Source organism: Gallus gallus, unplaced genomic scaffold (assembly GCF_016699485.2).
Source record: "Gallus gallus isolate bGalGal1 unplaced genomic scaffold, bGalGal1.mat.broiler.GRCg7b scaffold_48, whole genome shotgun sequence".
NCBI classification, from domain to species: Eukaryota; Metazoa; Chordata; class Aves; order Galliformes; family Phasianidae; genus Gallus; species Gallus gallus.
In genome coordinates, this window is record NW_024096000.1 from 1 (window position 1) to 14,497 (window position 14,497).

Consider the following 14,497-nt stretch of genomic DNA (forward strand, 5'->3'; position numbering starts at 1 on the left):
GCGGGCCTCCAGCAGCGGTGGGGGCGGGGCGTTCCCGCTGAGCGCAGCCAATAGGCGCCCGCGGGAGGCGGGGCCATCGAAGACGAACAGGAAGTCGAAGCCGCACTCCGTCTCCACTTCCATCAGCGTCAGCAGCACGCGCTGCCCGGGGGGGGGCTGGGGGCAAAGGTCACGGGGGGTCAAAGGTCAGGGGTCGCCCAGCCCATATGGGTCACCCCACTGCCCCCCCAACCCCATATGTCTCCATGGGTCTCTATGGGTCTCTCTATGAGGTCTCTCTATGCGTCCCTATGGGGCCCTATGGGTCTCTATGGGGTCTCTATGGCTCCCCATGGGTCTCTATGGGGTCTCTGTGACTCCCTTTGGGGCCCTATGAGTCTCTATGGGGTCCCTATGGGTTCCCGTCAGCGTCAGCAGCGTGTGCTGCCCAGGGGGGGCTGGGGGCAAAGGTCACGGGGGGGTCAAAGGTCAGGGGTCGCCCAGCCCATATGGGTCACCCCACTGCCTCCCCAACCCTATATATCTCCATGGGTGTCTATGGGTCCTTCTATGGTGTCTCTATGGGTTTCTTTATAGGGTCTTTATGAGGTCTCCCTATGCGTCCCTATGGGGCCCTATGGGTCTCTATGGGGTCTCTATGGCTCCCTATGGGTTTCTATGGGGTCTCTGTGACTCCCTTTGGGGCCCTATGGGTCTCTATGGGGTCTCTGTGGCTCCCTATGGGGCCCTATGGGTCTCTATGGGGTCTCTGTGGCTCCCTATGGGGCCCTATGAGTCTCTATGGGGACCCTATGGGGTCTCCATGGGGTCTCTATGTGTCCCTATGAGATCTCTATGGGTCTCTATGGGTCTCTAAGGCTCCCTATAGCTCCCCATGGCTCCCTATGGGTCTCTATGGGTCCCTATAGGTCTCTATGGGTCCCTATGGGTCTCTATGGGGTTTCCATGGGGTCTCAATGGGTCCCTATGGGTCCCCATGGGGTCTCTATGAGGTCCCTATGGCTCCCTATGGGTCTCTAGGCGGTCTCTATGGGTCCCTATGTGTTCCTATGGGTCGCTGTGGGTCTCTATAGGATCTCCATGGGGTTTCTATATGACCCTATGGATTCCTATGGCTCCCTACAGGTCTCTATGGGGTCTCTGTGGGTCTCTATGGGGTCTCTATGAAGTCTCTATGGGGTCTCTATGGGGTCCCTACGTGTTCCTATGGCTCGCTGTGGGTCTCTATAGGGTCTCCATGGGGTTTCTATGTGACCCTATGGATTCCTATGGCTCCCTACAGGTCTCTATGGGGTCTCTGTGGGTCTCTATGGGGTCTCTATGAAGTCTCTATGGGGTCCCTATGTGTTCCTATGGCTCGCTGTGAGTCTCTATAGGGTCTCCATGGGGTTTCTATGTGACCCTATGGATTCCTATGGCTCCCTACGGGTCTCTATGGGGTCTCTGTGGGTCTCTATGGGGTCTCTATGAAGTCTCTATGGGGTCCCTATGTGTCGCTGTGGGTCTGTATGGGGTCTGTGGGGTCCCCACGTGTCGCTGTGAGTCTGTATGGGGTCTGTGGGGGTCCCCATGGGTCTGTATGGGGTCTGTATGGGGTCGGTGGGGTCCCCATGGATCACTGTGGGTCTGTATGGGGTCTGTGGGGTCTGTGGGTCCCCATGTGTTGCTGTGGGTCTGTATGGGGTCTATGGGGTCCCCATGGGTCTGTATGGGGTCTGTATGGGGTTGGTGGGGTCTCCATGGGTCTGTATGGGGTCTGTGGGGTCCCCACGTGTCGCTGTGGGTCTGTACGGGGTCTGTGGGTCCGTATGGGGTCGGTGGGGTTCCCATGGGTCTGTATGGGGTCTGTATGGGGTCGGTGGGGTCTCCATGGGTCTGTATGGGGTCTGTGGGGTCCCCATGGGTTGCTGTGGGTCTGTGTGGGGTCTGTGGGGTCCCCATGGGTCACTGTGGGTCTGTATGGGGTCTGTGGGGTCCCCATGCGTCTGTATGGGGTCTGTGGGGTCTATGGGGTCCCCATGGGTCTGTATGGGGTCTGTGGGGTCTATGGGGTCCCCATGGGTCTGTATGGGGTCTGTGGGGGTCCCCATGGGTCTGTATGGGGTCTGTGGGGTCCCCATGGATCACTGTGGGTCTGTATGGGGTCTGTGGGGTCTATGGGGTCCCCATGGGTCAGTATGGGGTCTCACCGTGCAGCACCCAGATGCAGTCCCCCATCACCGAGTAGTTCCCGGCGCCATCACTCAAAGCTCCGCTTCCTGTTAGGCTCCACCTCTTTCCGGTGCAAGCCCCGCCCACCGCCCCGCCCACCGCCAGGGCCAGCAGCGGCCACGCCCACAAAAGGGGCGGGGCCATGGCGGCCCGTGGGCGGGGCTTCAAGGGGGAATGGGCGGGGCTTAGCCAAAGGGGGCGTGGTCTGAATGTTTGTGGGCGTGGTCTTCTCGGAGTGGGCGGGGCTTCGGAGTGGAGCTGGAAAGAGAGGACGGGGTGGTTAGGGGGCTCGGCCCCATAGCGCCCCATAGAGGGGGCTCAGCCCCATAGAGGGGGCCTGCCCCATAGGGTGCCCCATAGAGGGGGCCTGCCCCATACAGAGGGCCTGCCCCATAGTGTGCCCCATAGAGGGGGCCTGCCCCATAGCATGCCCCATAGAGGGGTCCTGCCCCATAGCACCCCATAGTGGGGGCCTGTCCCATAGTGTGCCCCATAGAGGGGACCTGCCCCATAGAGGGGGCCTGCCCCATAGTGTGCCCCATAGAGGGGGCCTGCCCCATAGCATGCCCCATAGAGGGGGCCTGCCCCATAGCACCCCATAGTGGGGGCCTGCCCCATAGCGTGCCCCATAGAGAGGACCTGCCCCATAGAGGGGGCCTGGCCCATAGCGGGGGCCTGCCCCATAGCATGTCCCATAGAGGCGACCTGCCCCATAGAGGGGGCCTGCCCCATAGCGCGCCCCGTAGAGGGGGCCTGCCCCACAGCACCCCATAGTGGGGGTCTGCCCCATAGCGTGCTCCATAGAGGGAGCCTGCCCCATAGCGTGCCCCATAGAGGAAGCTCGGCCCCATAGTGCGCCCCATAGAGGGGGCCTGCCCCAAAGCGTGCCCCGTAGAGGGGTTCTGCCCCATAGAGTGCCCCATATCAGGACACATAAGGGATCCAAGCCCCATATCCAGCCCCATAGCTGCAGCCCCAGCCCCACAGCCAGCCCTATAGGTGTCTATGGGGAGCCCCGGCCCCACAGCCAGCCCCATAGTGGTCTATGGGAGCCCCAGCCCCTCAGCCAGCCCCATAGCTGCAGCCCCAGCCCCACAGCTAGCCCCATACAGATCTATGGAAGCCCCAGCCCCACAGCCAGCCCCATAGGGATTGATGGGAGCCCCGGCCCCAAAGCCAGCCCCATTGCGACCTATTGGGAGCCCCAGCCCCACAACCAGCCCCATAGCGACCTATGGGAGACCCAGCCCCACAGCCAGCCCCATAGCTGCAGCCCCGGCCCCACAGCCAGCCCCATAGCAGTCTATGGGAGCCCCAGCCCCACAGCCAGCCCCATAGCGACCTATGGGGACCCTCAGCCCCACAGCCAGCCCCATATCAGTCTATGAGGACCCTCAGCCCCACAGCCAGCCCCATAGCAATCTATGGGGAGCCCCGGCCCCACAGCCAGCCCCATAGGGATGTACGGGGAGCCCCAGCCCCACAGCCAGCCCCATAAGGATCTATGGGAGCCCCAGCCCCACATCAGTCTATGGGGAGCCCCAGCCCCACAGCCAGCCCCACATCAGTCTATGGGGAGCCCCAGCCCCATATCGAGCTCCTGCCCCATAGTGCGCCCCATAGCCGAGCCCCACAGCCCCACCGCAGCCCCTCCCCGCCCCCTCCCCATGGGGCAGCTCCGTTATGGGGTCTCCATGGGACGCGATGGGGCCGAATTCCCCCTCATATCCATCGGGGCCGTGGGGCTGCGCGCCCCTGTGGGGGTCTATGGGGTCTTATGGGGATTTATGGGGCGCTGTGGGGCTCTGACCGTCTCTATGGGGCCGCCCCACAACTCCTCACCGCTCCGCACGGCGTTGGAGGACTCCGGAGCACAGAGACGCGCGGGGCAGAGCGCCACCGGAAGGGGCGGAGTCACGGAGCGGATACCGCAAAGAGGCGGGGAGAAAAGAGGAACCGCGCGGCCAGAGCGGCGTCAGCGACCATAGAGACAGGGAGACAGAGCGCCGCCCGCGGTCCTCCGGGGCGCCGCATTGGGGCGACGGGGTTCGAAGAGGGGGGCGGGGCCTCTGCCGAGGGGCGGGGCTTGCGGGAAAGGGGCGGGGCTTGGGATGAACGGGGATCTATGGGGCAGAATTTGGGGGTCTATGGGGTGGAATTTGGGGGTCTATGGAGCACAGTTTGGGGGTCTATGGGGCAGCTATCGGGTTCTATGGGGCTCCATGGGGCAGCTATGGGTCTCTAGGGTGCTCTATGGGGCGCTATGGGGCAGCTATGGGGTTCTATGGGGCTCTATGGGGTTCTTTGGGGCAGCTATGGGGTTCTATGGGGCTCTATGGGGTTCTTTGGGGCAGCTATGGGGCAGCTATGGTGCTCGATGGGTTTCTATACGGCACTATGGGGCTCTATGGGGCAGCTATGGGGCAGCTATGAAGCTCTATGGGGCTCTGTGGGGCAGCTATGGGGCTGTATGGGGCTCTATATGGCAGCTCTGGGGCTCTATGGGGTGTTATGGGGCAGCCGTGGGGCAGTTATGGTGCTCTATGGGGTGCTATGGGACAGCCAAGCGGCAGCTATGGGGCTCTATGAGGCTCTATGGGTCAGCTATGAGGCAGCTATGGGGCAGCTATGGGGCTCTATTGGGCAGCTATGGGGCTCTGTGGGGCTCTATGGGACTCTATGGGGCAGCTATGGGGCTCTGTGGGGCTCTATGGGACTCTATGGGGCAGCTATGGGGCTCTATGGGGCAGCTATGGGGCAGTCATGGGGCTCTATGGGGCTCTATGGGGTTCTATGGGGCTCTATGGGGCTCTATGGGGTTCTATGGGCCTCTATGGGGCAGCTATGGGGCTCTATGGGGCTCTATGGGGCTCTATGGGGTTCTATGGGTCTCTATGGGGCTCTATGGGGTTCTATGGGCCTCTATGGGGCAGCTATGGGGCTCTATGGGGCTCTATGGGGTTCTATGGGGCTCTATGGGGCTCTATGGGGCTCTATGGGGTTCTATGGGCCTCTATGGGGCAGCTATGGGGCTCTATGGTGCTCTATGGGGCAGCCATGGGGCTCTATGGGGTTCTATGGGGCTCTATGGGGCTCTATGGGGTTCTATGGGGCTCTATGGGGCAGCTATGGGGCTCTATGGTGCTCTATGGGGCAGCTATGGGGCTCTATGGGGCAGCAGTGGAGGTGAGGTTGGGGTCCCCGTGGGTCCCTCCCCTAATTATGACACCCCTTAATTAATGAGCCCCCAAATTAGGACAGAACCCCTTAATTAACTCCCTTCTCCTTTAATGAGGACCCTCCTTAATTAATCCTCCCCCCCCCTTAACGAGGACCCTCCTCAATTAACGACCCCTCCCTTAACGAGGACTCTCCTCAATTAATGACCCCCCCCCAATTAAGACCCCCCCATTAAGAACCCACCCCAGCAGCCCCTCATTAAGACCCCCTTAATTACCCAAACAGCCCCTCGTTAACCAATTAACCCCCCTTAATTAACCACCGCCCCCCCCAATTAAACCCCAATTATCCCTCAAATAAACCCCCCCCCATAAATAAAGACCCCCCCCATAAGTAAAGCCCCCCCCCCCCAATACCACCCAGCCCCAATTAATTAACGCTCGTTAACGAAGGCTCTTAATTAGGCAGCGTTTATTGGGGGGGGGGGGTCACACCAGCTCCCCTCGGAGGTCAAAGGGCACCTGAAGAAAAGGGGGGGGGGGGGGGAAAGGGGGGGTCAGTGACCCCAATCCGACCCCCCCCCCCCAAAATAAATGGTCTGGGGGGGAAATTGGGGACCCCCCCCAAATAAATGGGGATGGGGACCCCCAAATGTGCCCCCCCCCATTCAAAAGCACCCCCAAAATGGGACCCCCCCCACAATAAATGGGGCTGAGGGGGGAAAATGGGGACCCCCCCACAATAAATGGGGCCGGGGGGGGAAATTGGGGACCCCCCCCACAATAAATGGGGATGGGGACCCCCAAATCCCCCCCCCCATTCAAAAGTACCCCCAAAATGGGACCCCCCCACAATAAATGGGAGTGGGGGGGGAAATTGGGGACCCCCCCACAATAAATGGGGCTGGGGGGGGAAATTGGGGACCCCCCCCACAATAAATGGGGATGGGGACCCCCAAATCCCCCCCCCATTCAAAAGTACCCCCAAAATGGGTCCCCCCCCCACAATAAATGGGGCTGGGGGGGGAAAGACCCCCAAATCACCCCCAAAATGGAGACCCCCCCCAAATCTGAGACCCCCTCCCCAAAACTGAGACCCCCCCCCGCCAAATTAAAGGCTCTGGAGATGGGGGGGGGGGGGGCATTAAAGACCCCCAAATCACCCCCAAAATTGAGACCCCCCCCCAAATCTGAGACCCCCCCCCCAAATTAATGGGTCTGGGGGTGGGGGGGGGCATTAAAGACCCCCAAATCACCCCCAAAATTGAACCCCCCCCCCCCAAAACTGAGACCCCCCCCCCAAATTAAATGGTCTGGGGGTGGGGGGGGGCATTAAAGACCCCCAAATCACCCCCAAAATTGAGACCCCCCCCCCCAAATCTGAGACCCCCCCCCAAATTAATGGGTCTGGAGATGGGGGGGGGCATTAAAGACCCCCAAATCACCCCCAAAATTGAGACCCCCCCCCAAATCTGAGACCCCCCCCCAAATTAATTGGTCTGGAGATGAGGGGGGCTTAAAGACCCCCAAATCACCCCCAAAATTGAGGGCCCCCCCCCAAATCTGAGACCCCCTCCCCAAAACTGAGACCCCCCCCAAATTAAATGGTCTGGAGATGGGGGGGGGCATTAAAGACCCCCAAATCACCCCCAAAATTGAGACCCCCCCCAAATCTGAGACCCCCCCCCAAATTAATGGGTCTGGAGATGGGGGGGGGGCATTAATGACCCCCAAATCACCCCCAAAATTGAGCCCCCCCCCCCAAAACTGAGACCCCCCCCCCAAATTAAATGGTCTGGGGGTGGGGGGGGGGCATTAAAGACCCCCAAATCACCCCCAAAATTGAGACCCCCCCCCCCCAAATCTGAGACCCCCCCCCAAATTAATGGGTCTGGAGATGGGGGGGGGCATTAAAGACCCCCAAATCACCCCCAAAATTAAGCCCCCCCCCCAAAACTGAGACCCCCCCCCAAATTAAATGGTCTGGGGGTGGGGGGGAGCATTAAAGACCCCCAAATCACCCCCAAAATTGAGACCCCCCCCCAAATCTGAGACCCCCTCCCCAAAACTGAGACCCCCCCCCAAATTAAAGGGTCTGAAGATGGGGGGGGGCATTAATGACCCCCAAATCACCCCCAAAATTGAGACCCCCCCCCAAATCTGAGACCCCCTCCCCAAATCTGAGACCCCCCCCCCAAATTAATGGGTCTGGAGATGGGGGGGGGGCATTAAAGACCCCCAAATCACCCCCAAAATTGAGACCCCCCCGAAACTGAGACCCCCCCCCCAAATTAAAGGGTCTGGAGATGGGGGGGGGGGCATTAAAGACCCCCAAATCACCCCCAAAATTGAGACCCCCCCCAAATTAATGGGTCTGGAGGTGGGGGGGGGCATTAAAGATCCCCAAATCACCCCCAAAATTGAGACCCCCCCCAAAACTGAGACCCCCCCCCAAATTAATGGGTCTGGAGATGGGGGGGAGCATTAAAGACCCCCAAATCACCCCCAAAATTGAGACCACCCCCCGAAACTGAGACCCCCCCCCCAAATTAAATGGTCTGGGGGTGGGGGGGGCATTAATGACCCCCAAATCACCCCCAAAATTGAGACCCCCCCCAAATCTGAGACCCCCTCCCCAAAACTGAGACCCCCCCCCAAATTAAAGGGTCTGGAGATGGGAGGGGGGGCATTAAAGACCCCCAAATCACCCCCAAAATGGAGACCCCCCCCCAAATCTGAGACCCCCTCCCCAAATCTGAGACCCCCCCCCCAAATTAATGGGTCTGGAGATGGGGGGGGGCATTAAAGACCCCCAAATCACCCCCAAAATTGAGCCCCCCCCCGAAACTGAGACCCCCCCCCCAAATTAAAGGGTCTGGAGATGGGGGGGGGGCATTAAAGACCCCCAAATCACCCCCAAAATTGAGACCCCCCCCAAATTAATGGGTCTGGAGGTGGGGGGGGGCATTAAAGATCCCCAAATCACCCCCAAAATTGAGACCCCCCCAAAAACTGAGACCCCCCCCCAAATTAATGGGTCTGGAGATGGGGGGGAGCATTAAAGACCCCCAAATCACCCCCAAAATTGAGGGCCCCCCCCCACCAAAAGGCTCAGGGACCCCAACACCCCCCCCCCCAAACAATATGGGGGGGGGGTCGTTATGAAAGGGGGGGGTCGTTATGAAAGGGGGGGGGTGGGTCCTCACCTCTTCGTCCCCCCCCCATTGGGCCACGTCCTCGTAGTGATGGTTCAGCCCCGGGGGGGGCGCGGGGGGACCCCATTTTTGGGGGTCCTCCCAGGTGGGGGGGGGGGAAGTCCTCCAAGGTGGGGGGGGGCGGCGTCGCTTGGGGGGGGGGGCGGCCACGATCCCATGGAGCTCATCTGGGGGGGGGGGGAGAGGGGGGGCAGTGGTTGACCCCCCCCCCCCAAAATCCACCCCCCCCCCCCCAAAAAATAAATGGGGCTGGGAGGGCTATGGGACCCCTCCCCAAATAAATGGGTCTGGGGGGGACATAGGACCCCCCCCCCCAAATAAATAGGGCTGAGGACCCCTATATCTCCCCCCCCCCCCCCCGAAAATAAATGGGTCTGGGGGGGCTCTGAACCCCTAAAATGGGTCTGGGGGCGACATAGGACCCCCCCCCAAATAAATGGGTTTGGAGACCCCCAAATGCCCACCCAAAATGGGTGTGGGGGTGACAGAGGACCCCCCCCCCAAAATAAATGGGTCTGGGGGGGTCACGGAACCCCTAAAAATGGGTCTGGGGGGGACATAGGACCCCCCCCCCAAAATAAATAGGTCTGAGGACCCCCATATCTCCCCCCCCCCCCAGAAATAAATGGGTCTGGGGGGGCACTGAACCCCTAAAATGGGTCTGGGGGGGGAAATCGGACCCCCCCCCCCAAATAAATGGGTTTGGAGACCCCCAAATGCCCACCCAAAATGGGTGTGGGGGTGACAGAGGACCCCCCCCCCCAAATAAATGGGTATGGGGGGGTCACGGAACCCCTAAAAATGGGTCTGGGGGGGACATAGGACCCCCCCCCAAAATAAATAGGTCTGAGGACCCCCATATCTCCCCCCCCCAGAAATAAATGGGTCTGGGGGGGCACTGAACCCCTAAAATGGGTCTGGGGGGGGAAATCGGACCCCCCCCCCCAAATAAATGGGTTTGGAGACCCCCAAATGCCCACCCAAAATGGGTGTGGGGGTGACAGAGGACCCCCCCCCCAAATAAATGGGTATGGGGGGGTCACGGAACCCCTAAAAATGGGTCTGGGGGGGACATAGGACCCCCCCCCAAAATAAATAGGTCTGAGGACCCCCATATCTCCCCCCCCCAGAAATAAATGGGTCTGGGGGGGCACTGAACCCCTAAAATGGGTCTGGGGGGGACATAGGACCCCCCCCCCAAATAAATGGGTTTGGAGACCCCCAAATGCCCCCTCAAAATGGGTGTGGGGGTGACAGAGGACCCCCCCCCCAAATAAATGGGTATGGGGGGGTCACGGAACCCCTAAAAATGGGTCTGGGGGGGACATAGGACCCCCCCCCAAAATAAGTAGGTCTGAGGACCCCCATATCTCCCCCCCCCCCAGAAATAAATGGGTCTGGGGGGGCACTGAACCCCTAAAATGGGTCTGGGGGGGGGAATCGGACCCCCCCCACCAAATAAATGGGTTTTGGGGCGACACTGAACCCCTAAAATGGGTCTGGGGGGGAAAGGGGACCCCCCCAAAATAAATGGATTTGGAGACCCCAAAATGCCCCCCAAAGTGGGTGGGGGGACCCCAAATCCCCCCCCCACCTCCAAAAATAAATGGATTTGGGGACCCCCCAATGCTCCCCCCCGAAATAAATGGGTCTGGGGGGGGGCACTGAACCCCTAAAATGGGTCTGGGGGGGAACATAGAACCCCCCCCCCAAAATAAATAGGTCTGGGGACCCCCATATCTCCCCCCCCCAAAAATAAATGGGTCTGGGGGGGGGCACTGAACCCCTAAAATGGGTCTGGGGGGGGACATAGGACCCCCTCCCCAAATAAATGGGTTTTGGGGCGACACTGAACCCCTAAAATGGGTCTGGGGGGGACAGAAGACCCCCCCAAAATAAATGGGTCTGGGACCCCCGTATATCCCCCCCCCCTCCAAAAATAAATGGATTTGGGGACCCCCATATCTGCCCCCCCAAAAAATAAATGGGTCTGGGGGGGCACTGAACCCCTAAAATGGGTGTGGGGGGGGAAAGGGGACCCCCCCCTTCCCCCAAAATAAATGGGTCTGTGGGGGACAGAGGACCCCCCCCCTAAAATAAATAGGTCTGGGGACTCCAAATGCCGCCCCCCCCCATGGGTCACATGACACCCCCCCCATGGGTCACGTGACACCCCCCCCTCACCCCATGGGTCACATGACACCCCCGCCCCCCAATTGGGTCATGTGACACCCCCCCCCCCCCCATGGGTCACGTGACACCCCCCCCCCCCAGTTGGGTCACGTGACACCCCCCCCCCCCCCCCCCCCCCCCCATGGGTCACATGACACCCCCGCCCCCCAGTTGGGTCATGTGACACCCCCCCAGTGGGTCACGTGTTTCCCCCCCCCATAGGTCACGTGACACCCACCCCCCCACTGTTCCCCATTATCCCACATTGACCCCCATTGTCCCCATATGTCCCCCATTGACCCCCACTGTCCCCCATTATCCACCATTACCCCCATTATCCCCATTGTCCCACATTATCCCCCATTGTTCCCCACTGTCCCCCACTGTCCCCCATTATCCCCCATTGACCCCCACTATCCCCTATTGTCCCCATTATCCCCCATTGTCCCCCCCAGCTCCCCATTAACCCCCACTGTCCCCCATTGCCCCCATTATCCCCCACTGTCCCCCATAATCCCCTATCGACCCCCATTACCCCCACTGTCCCCCATTGTCCCCCATTACCCCCACTGTCCCCCATTGTCCCCCATTACCCCCACTGTCCCCCATTGTCCCCCATTATCCCCATTGTCCCCCACTGTCTCCCATTATCCCCATTGTCCCCCATTATCCCCCACTGTCCCCCATTACCCCCACTGTCCCCCATTATCCCCCACTGTCCCCCATTGTCCCCCACTGTCTCCCATTATCCCCATTGTCCCCCACTGTCCCCCATTATCCCCCACTGTCCCCTATTGTCCCCATTGCCCCCCACTGTCCCCCATTCACCCCCATTGTCCCCCACTGCCCCCACTGTCCCCCATTGTCCCCCACTGTCCCACATTATTCCCATTATACCCCATTGTCCCCCATTATCCCTCACTGCCCCCCATTATCCCCCACTGTCCCCCATTGTCCCCCACTGTCTCCCATTGACCCCCATTGTTCCCCACTGTCCCCCATTTTCCCCCACTGTCCCCCATTATTTCCCACTGTCCCCCATTATCCCCACTGTCCCCCATTATCCCCCATTGTTCCCCATTACCCCCATTGATCCCCACTGTCCCCACTGCCCCCCATTATCCCCCACTGTCCCCCATTGACCCCCATTGTCCCCCACTGTCCCCCATTATCTCCTGTTGTCCCCCATTGTCCCCCACTGTCCCCCATTACCCCCATTGATCCCCACTGGCCCCATTGTCCCCCGTTATCCCCCACTGTCCCCATTGTCCCCCATTATCCCCCACTGTCCCCATTGTCCCACACTGCCCCCCATTATCCCCCATTGACCCCCATTATCCCCACAGCCCCCCATTATCCCCATTATCGCCCATTGATCCCCATTATCCCCATTGTCCCCCATTATCCCCCACTGTCCCCCATTCCCCCTATTGTCCCCCACTGTCCCCCATTATCCCCGTTATCCCCCATCGATCCCCATTATCCCAACAGCCCCCCATTATCCCCACTGCCCCCCGTTATCCCCCCCCACCCCCCCCATCCTCACCTCCACACTCTGCTCTCCCCGCCCTTCCGGGCTCCGCCCCCTTTCGTCGGCCCCGCCCCCCCGCTTCCGGTTCCGGTTCCGCCTCAGGAGGGCCGCTGCCAGCGCTCCGTTCCCCAGCAGCAGCAGCGCCCCCACAGCGCACAGCGCCCCCACCAGGACGGGAGGACCGGGCAGAGCGGAAGGGGGCGGGGCTTCGCCGGGGGGCTGCGGCCAATCCTGGGGCAGCTCTGCATGTGGGGGGGGTGGGAGTAGAAAGGGGATAAGTTCTGACATCACTTCCGGTTTGATTAACACTTCCTGTTGCCGGCCACCACCCCCTTTCCTGTTTCACTTTCACCCCAAGTTAAAGGGGGGGGTGATATGGGGTTACGAGACCCCCATAACACCTCCAAAATTGAGGACCTCCGCCCAAAACTGGGACCCCCCCCCCAACAAAATTTCGACCCCCCACTTCCGCTTCCGACCCCAACTTCCGGTCCCGCCCACCTCTATTTTCATGTAACTCCCTCACCCCGTCCCGTATCCCTTTCACTTCTGACCTCTTTCCTGCTTCACTTTCACTTTCGACCCCCCACTTCCGCTTCTGTCCCCACCTTCCGGTTCCCCCCACCTCCATTTCCATGTAACCCCCTCCCCCCATCCCATATCCATTTCATTTTTGACCCCTTTCCTGCTTCACTTTCACTTTCGACCCCCCACTTCCGGTTCCGACCCCAAATTCCGGTTCCGCCCAACTCCATTTTGTGTAACCCCCCCCCCATCCCATATCCCATTCAGTTCTGACCCTTTTCCTGCCTTACTTTCACTTTCAAACCCCTCACTTCTGGTTCCGCCCCAACTTCCGGTCCCGCCCACCTACATTTCCATGTAACTCCCTCCCCCCGTCCCGTATCCCATTCACTTCTGACCTCTTTCCTGCTACACTTTCACTTTCGACCCCCAACATCCGCTTCCGACCCCAACTTCCGGTCCCGCCCACCTCCATTTCGTGTAACCCCCCCCATCCCGTATCCCATTCAGTTCTGACTCCTTTCCTCCCTTACTTTCACTTTCAACCCCCCACTTCCGCTTCTGACACCAACTTCCGGTCCCATCCACCTCCATTTCATGTAACTCCCCCCCCCCATCCCGCATCCCATTCAGTTCTGACCCCTATCCTGCCCTACTTTCACTTTAGAACTGCACTTCCGCTTCCGACCCCAACTTCCGGTCCCGCCCACCTCCATTTCGTGTAACTCCCCCCCCCCCCATCCCGTATCCCTTTCACTTCTGAACTCTGACCTGCTTCACTTTCACTTTCAACCTCCACTTCCGGTTCCGCCCCAACTTCCGGTTCCGCCCACCTCCGTTCCCATGTAACCCGCCCCCCCCCCCCCACGTGCCCTTCGGCGGCCCTTCCTCTCCACATCCCAACTTCCGCTCTCGCTCCCTCCACTTCCGGCCCCCCCCCATACCGGAAGTGGTGGCCTTGATGACCGCGGGGGCGCTGTCCCCCCGGGAGTTGCGTGCGACGACGGTGACGTCATAAGTGGTGGACGGGCGGAGGCCGCTCACGGTGAGGGCGGGGCCCGGAGAGAGGAAGGCGGCGGGGGGGGGCGGGGCGCCGGGACCCTCAACCCTGGAGGACCGGGCCCGGAAGTGACGTCAGCATGGACCGGAAGTGGAAGAAATTATCCCCCCCCCCCCCATTCTGTCCCTCCCCATTTTTTGCCCCCCCCCCCTCTATTTTGCTCCCCCCTTATTTTGGGGACCCCCCCCAGTTTAGGGGACCCCCCCCCATTTTAAGACCCCCCCCCATTTTTGCGCCCCCCTTATTGCCCCCCCCCACCATTTTTGGGACACCCCCCATTTTTTACCCACCCCCATTTTGCCCCCCCCATTTTGGGGACCCCCCCCCCAATTTTGCCCCCCCATTTCCCCCCTCGCATTTCCCTCCCCCATTTTTGCCCCCCCCCATTATAACCCCCCCCATTTTTGCCCCCCCCCTTTGTTACTCCCTCCCCTTTCCCCCCCCCCCAATTTTGCCCCCCCCCACCCATTTGGATGACCCCCCCATTTTGCACCCCCCCCCCCATCCTGACCCCCATTTCCCCCCTCACATTTCCCCCCCCCCATTTTCACCCCCCCATTATTACCCCCCCATTTACACCCCCCCATTATTACCCCCCCATTTA

At 60.6% G+C, this 14,497-nt stretch overlaps 2 protein-coding genes across 2 annotated transcripts in view; both read right to left on the bottom strand.

The window, feature by feature from the left end:
- Positions 1 to 6: 6 nt before the first annotated feature.
- Positions 7 to 4,119, bottom strand: LOC121108895 (multiple epidermal growth factor-like domains protein 8; the record flags this gene model as incomplete). Its single annotated transcript, XM_040657172.2, has 3 exons — positions 4,054 to 4,119; positions 2,190 to 2,469; positions 7 to 155 (listed from the first exon to the last, which is right to left on the bottom strand). Coding segments are annotated over exons 2-3 (315 nt in total), but the record flags the coding sequence as incomplete, so codon positions are not given.
- Positions 4,120 to 5,847: 1,728 nt separating this feature from the next.
- LOC112531323 (nephrin-like) overlaps positions 5,848 to 14,497 on the bottom strand; it is a gene marked incomplete at its 5' end in the record, with an annotated part of 42,075 nt that continues 33,425 nt past the window's right edge. The window contains 4 exons of the mRNA XM_040657171.1: positions 5,848 to 5,912; positions 8,597 to 8,772; positions 12,324 to 12,550; positions 13,778 to 13,941. Of these exons, the coding sequence (XP_040513105.1) occupies positions 8,641 to 8,772; positions 12,324 to 12,550; positions 13,778 to 13,941 (523 nt within the window). The remainder of the gene's footprint in view (positions 5,913 to 8,596; positions 8,773 to 12,323; positions 12,551 to 13,777; positions 13,942 to 14,497) is intronic.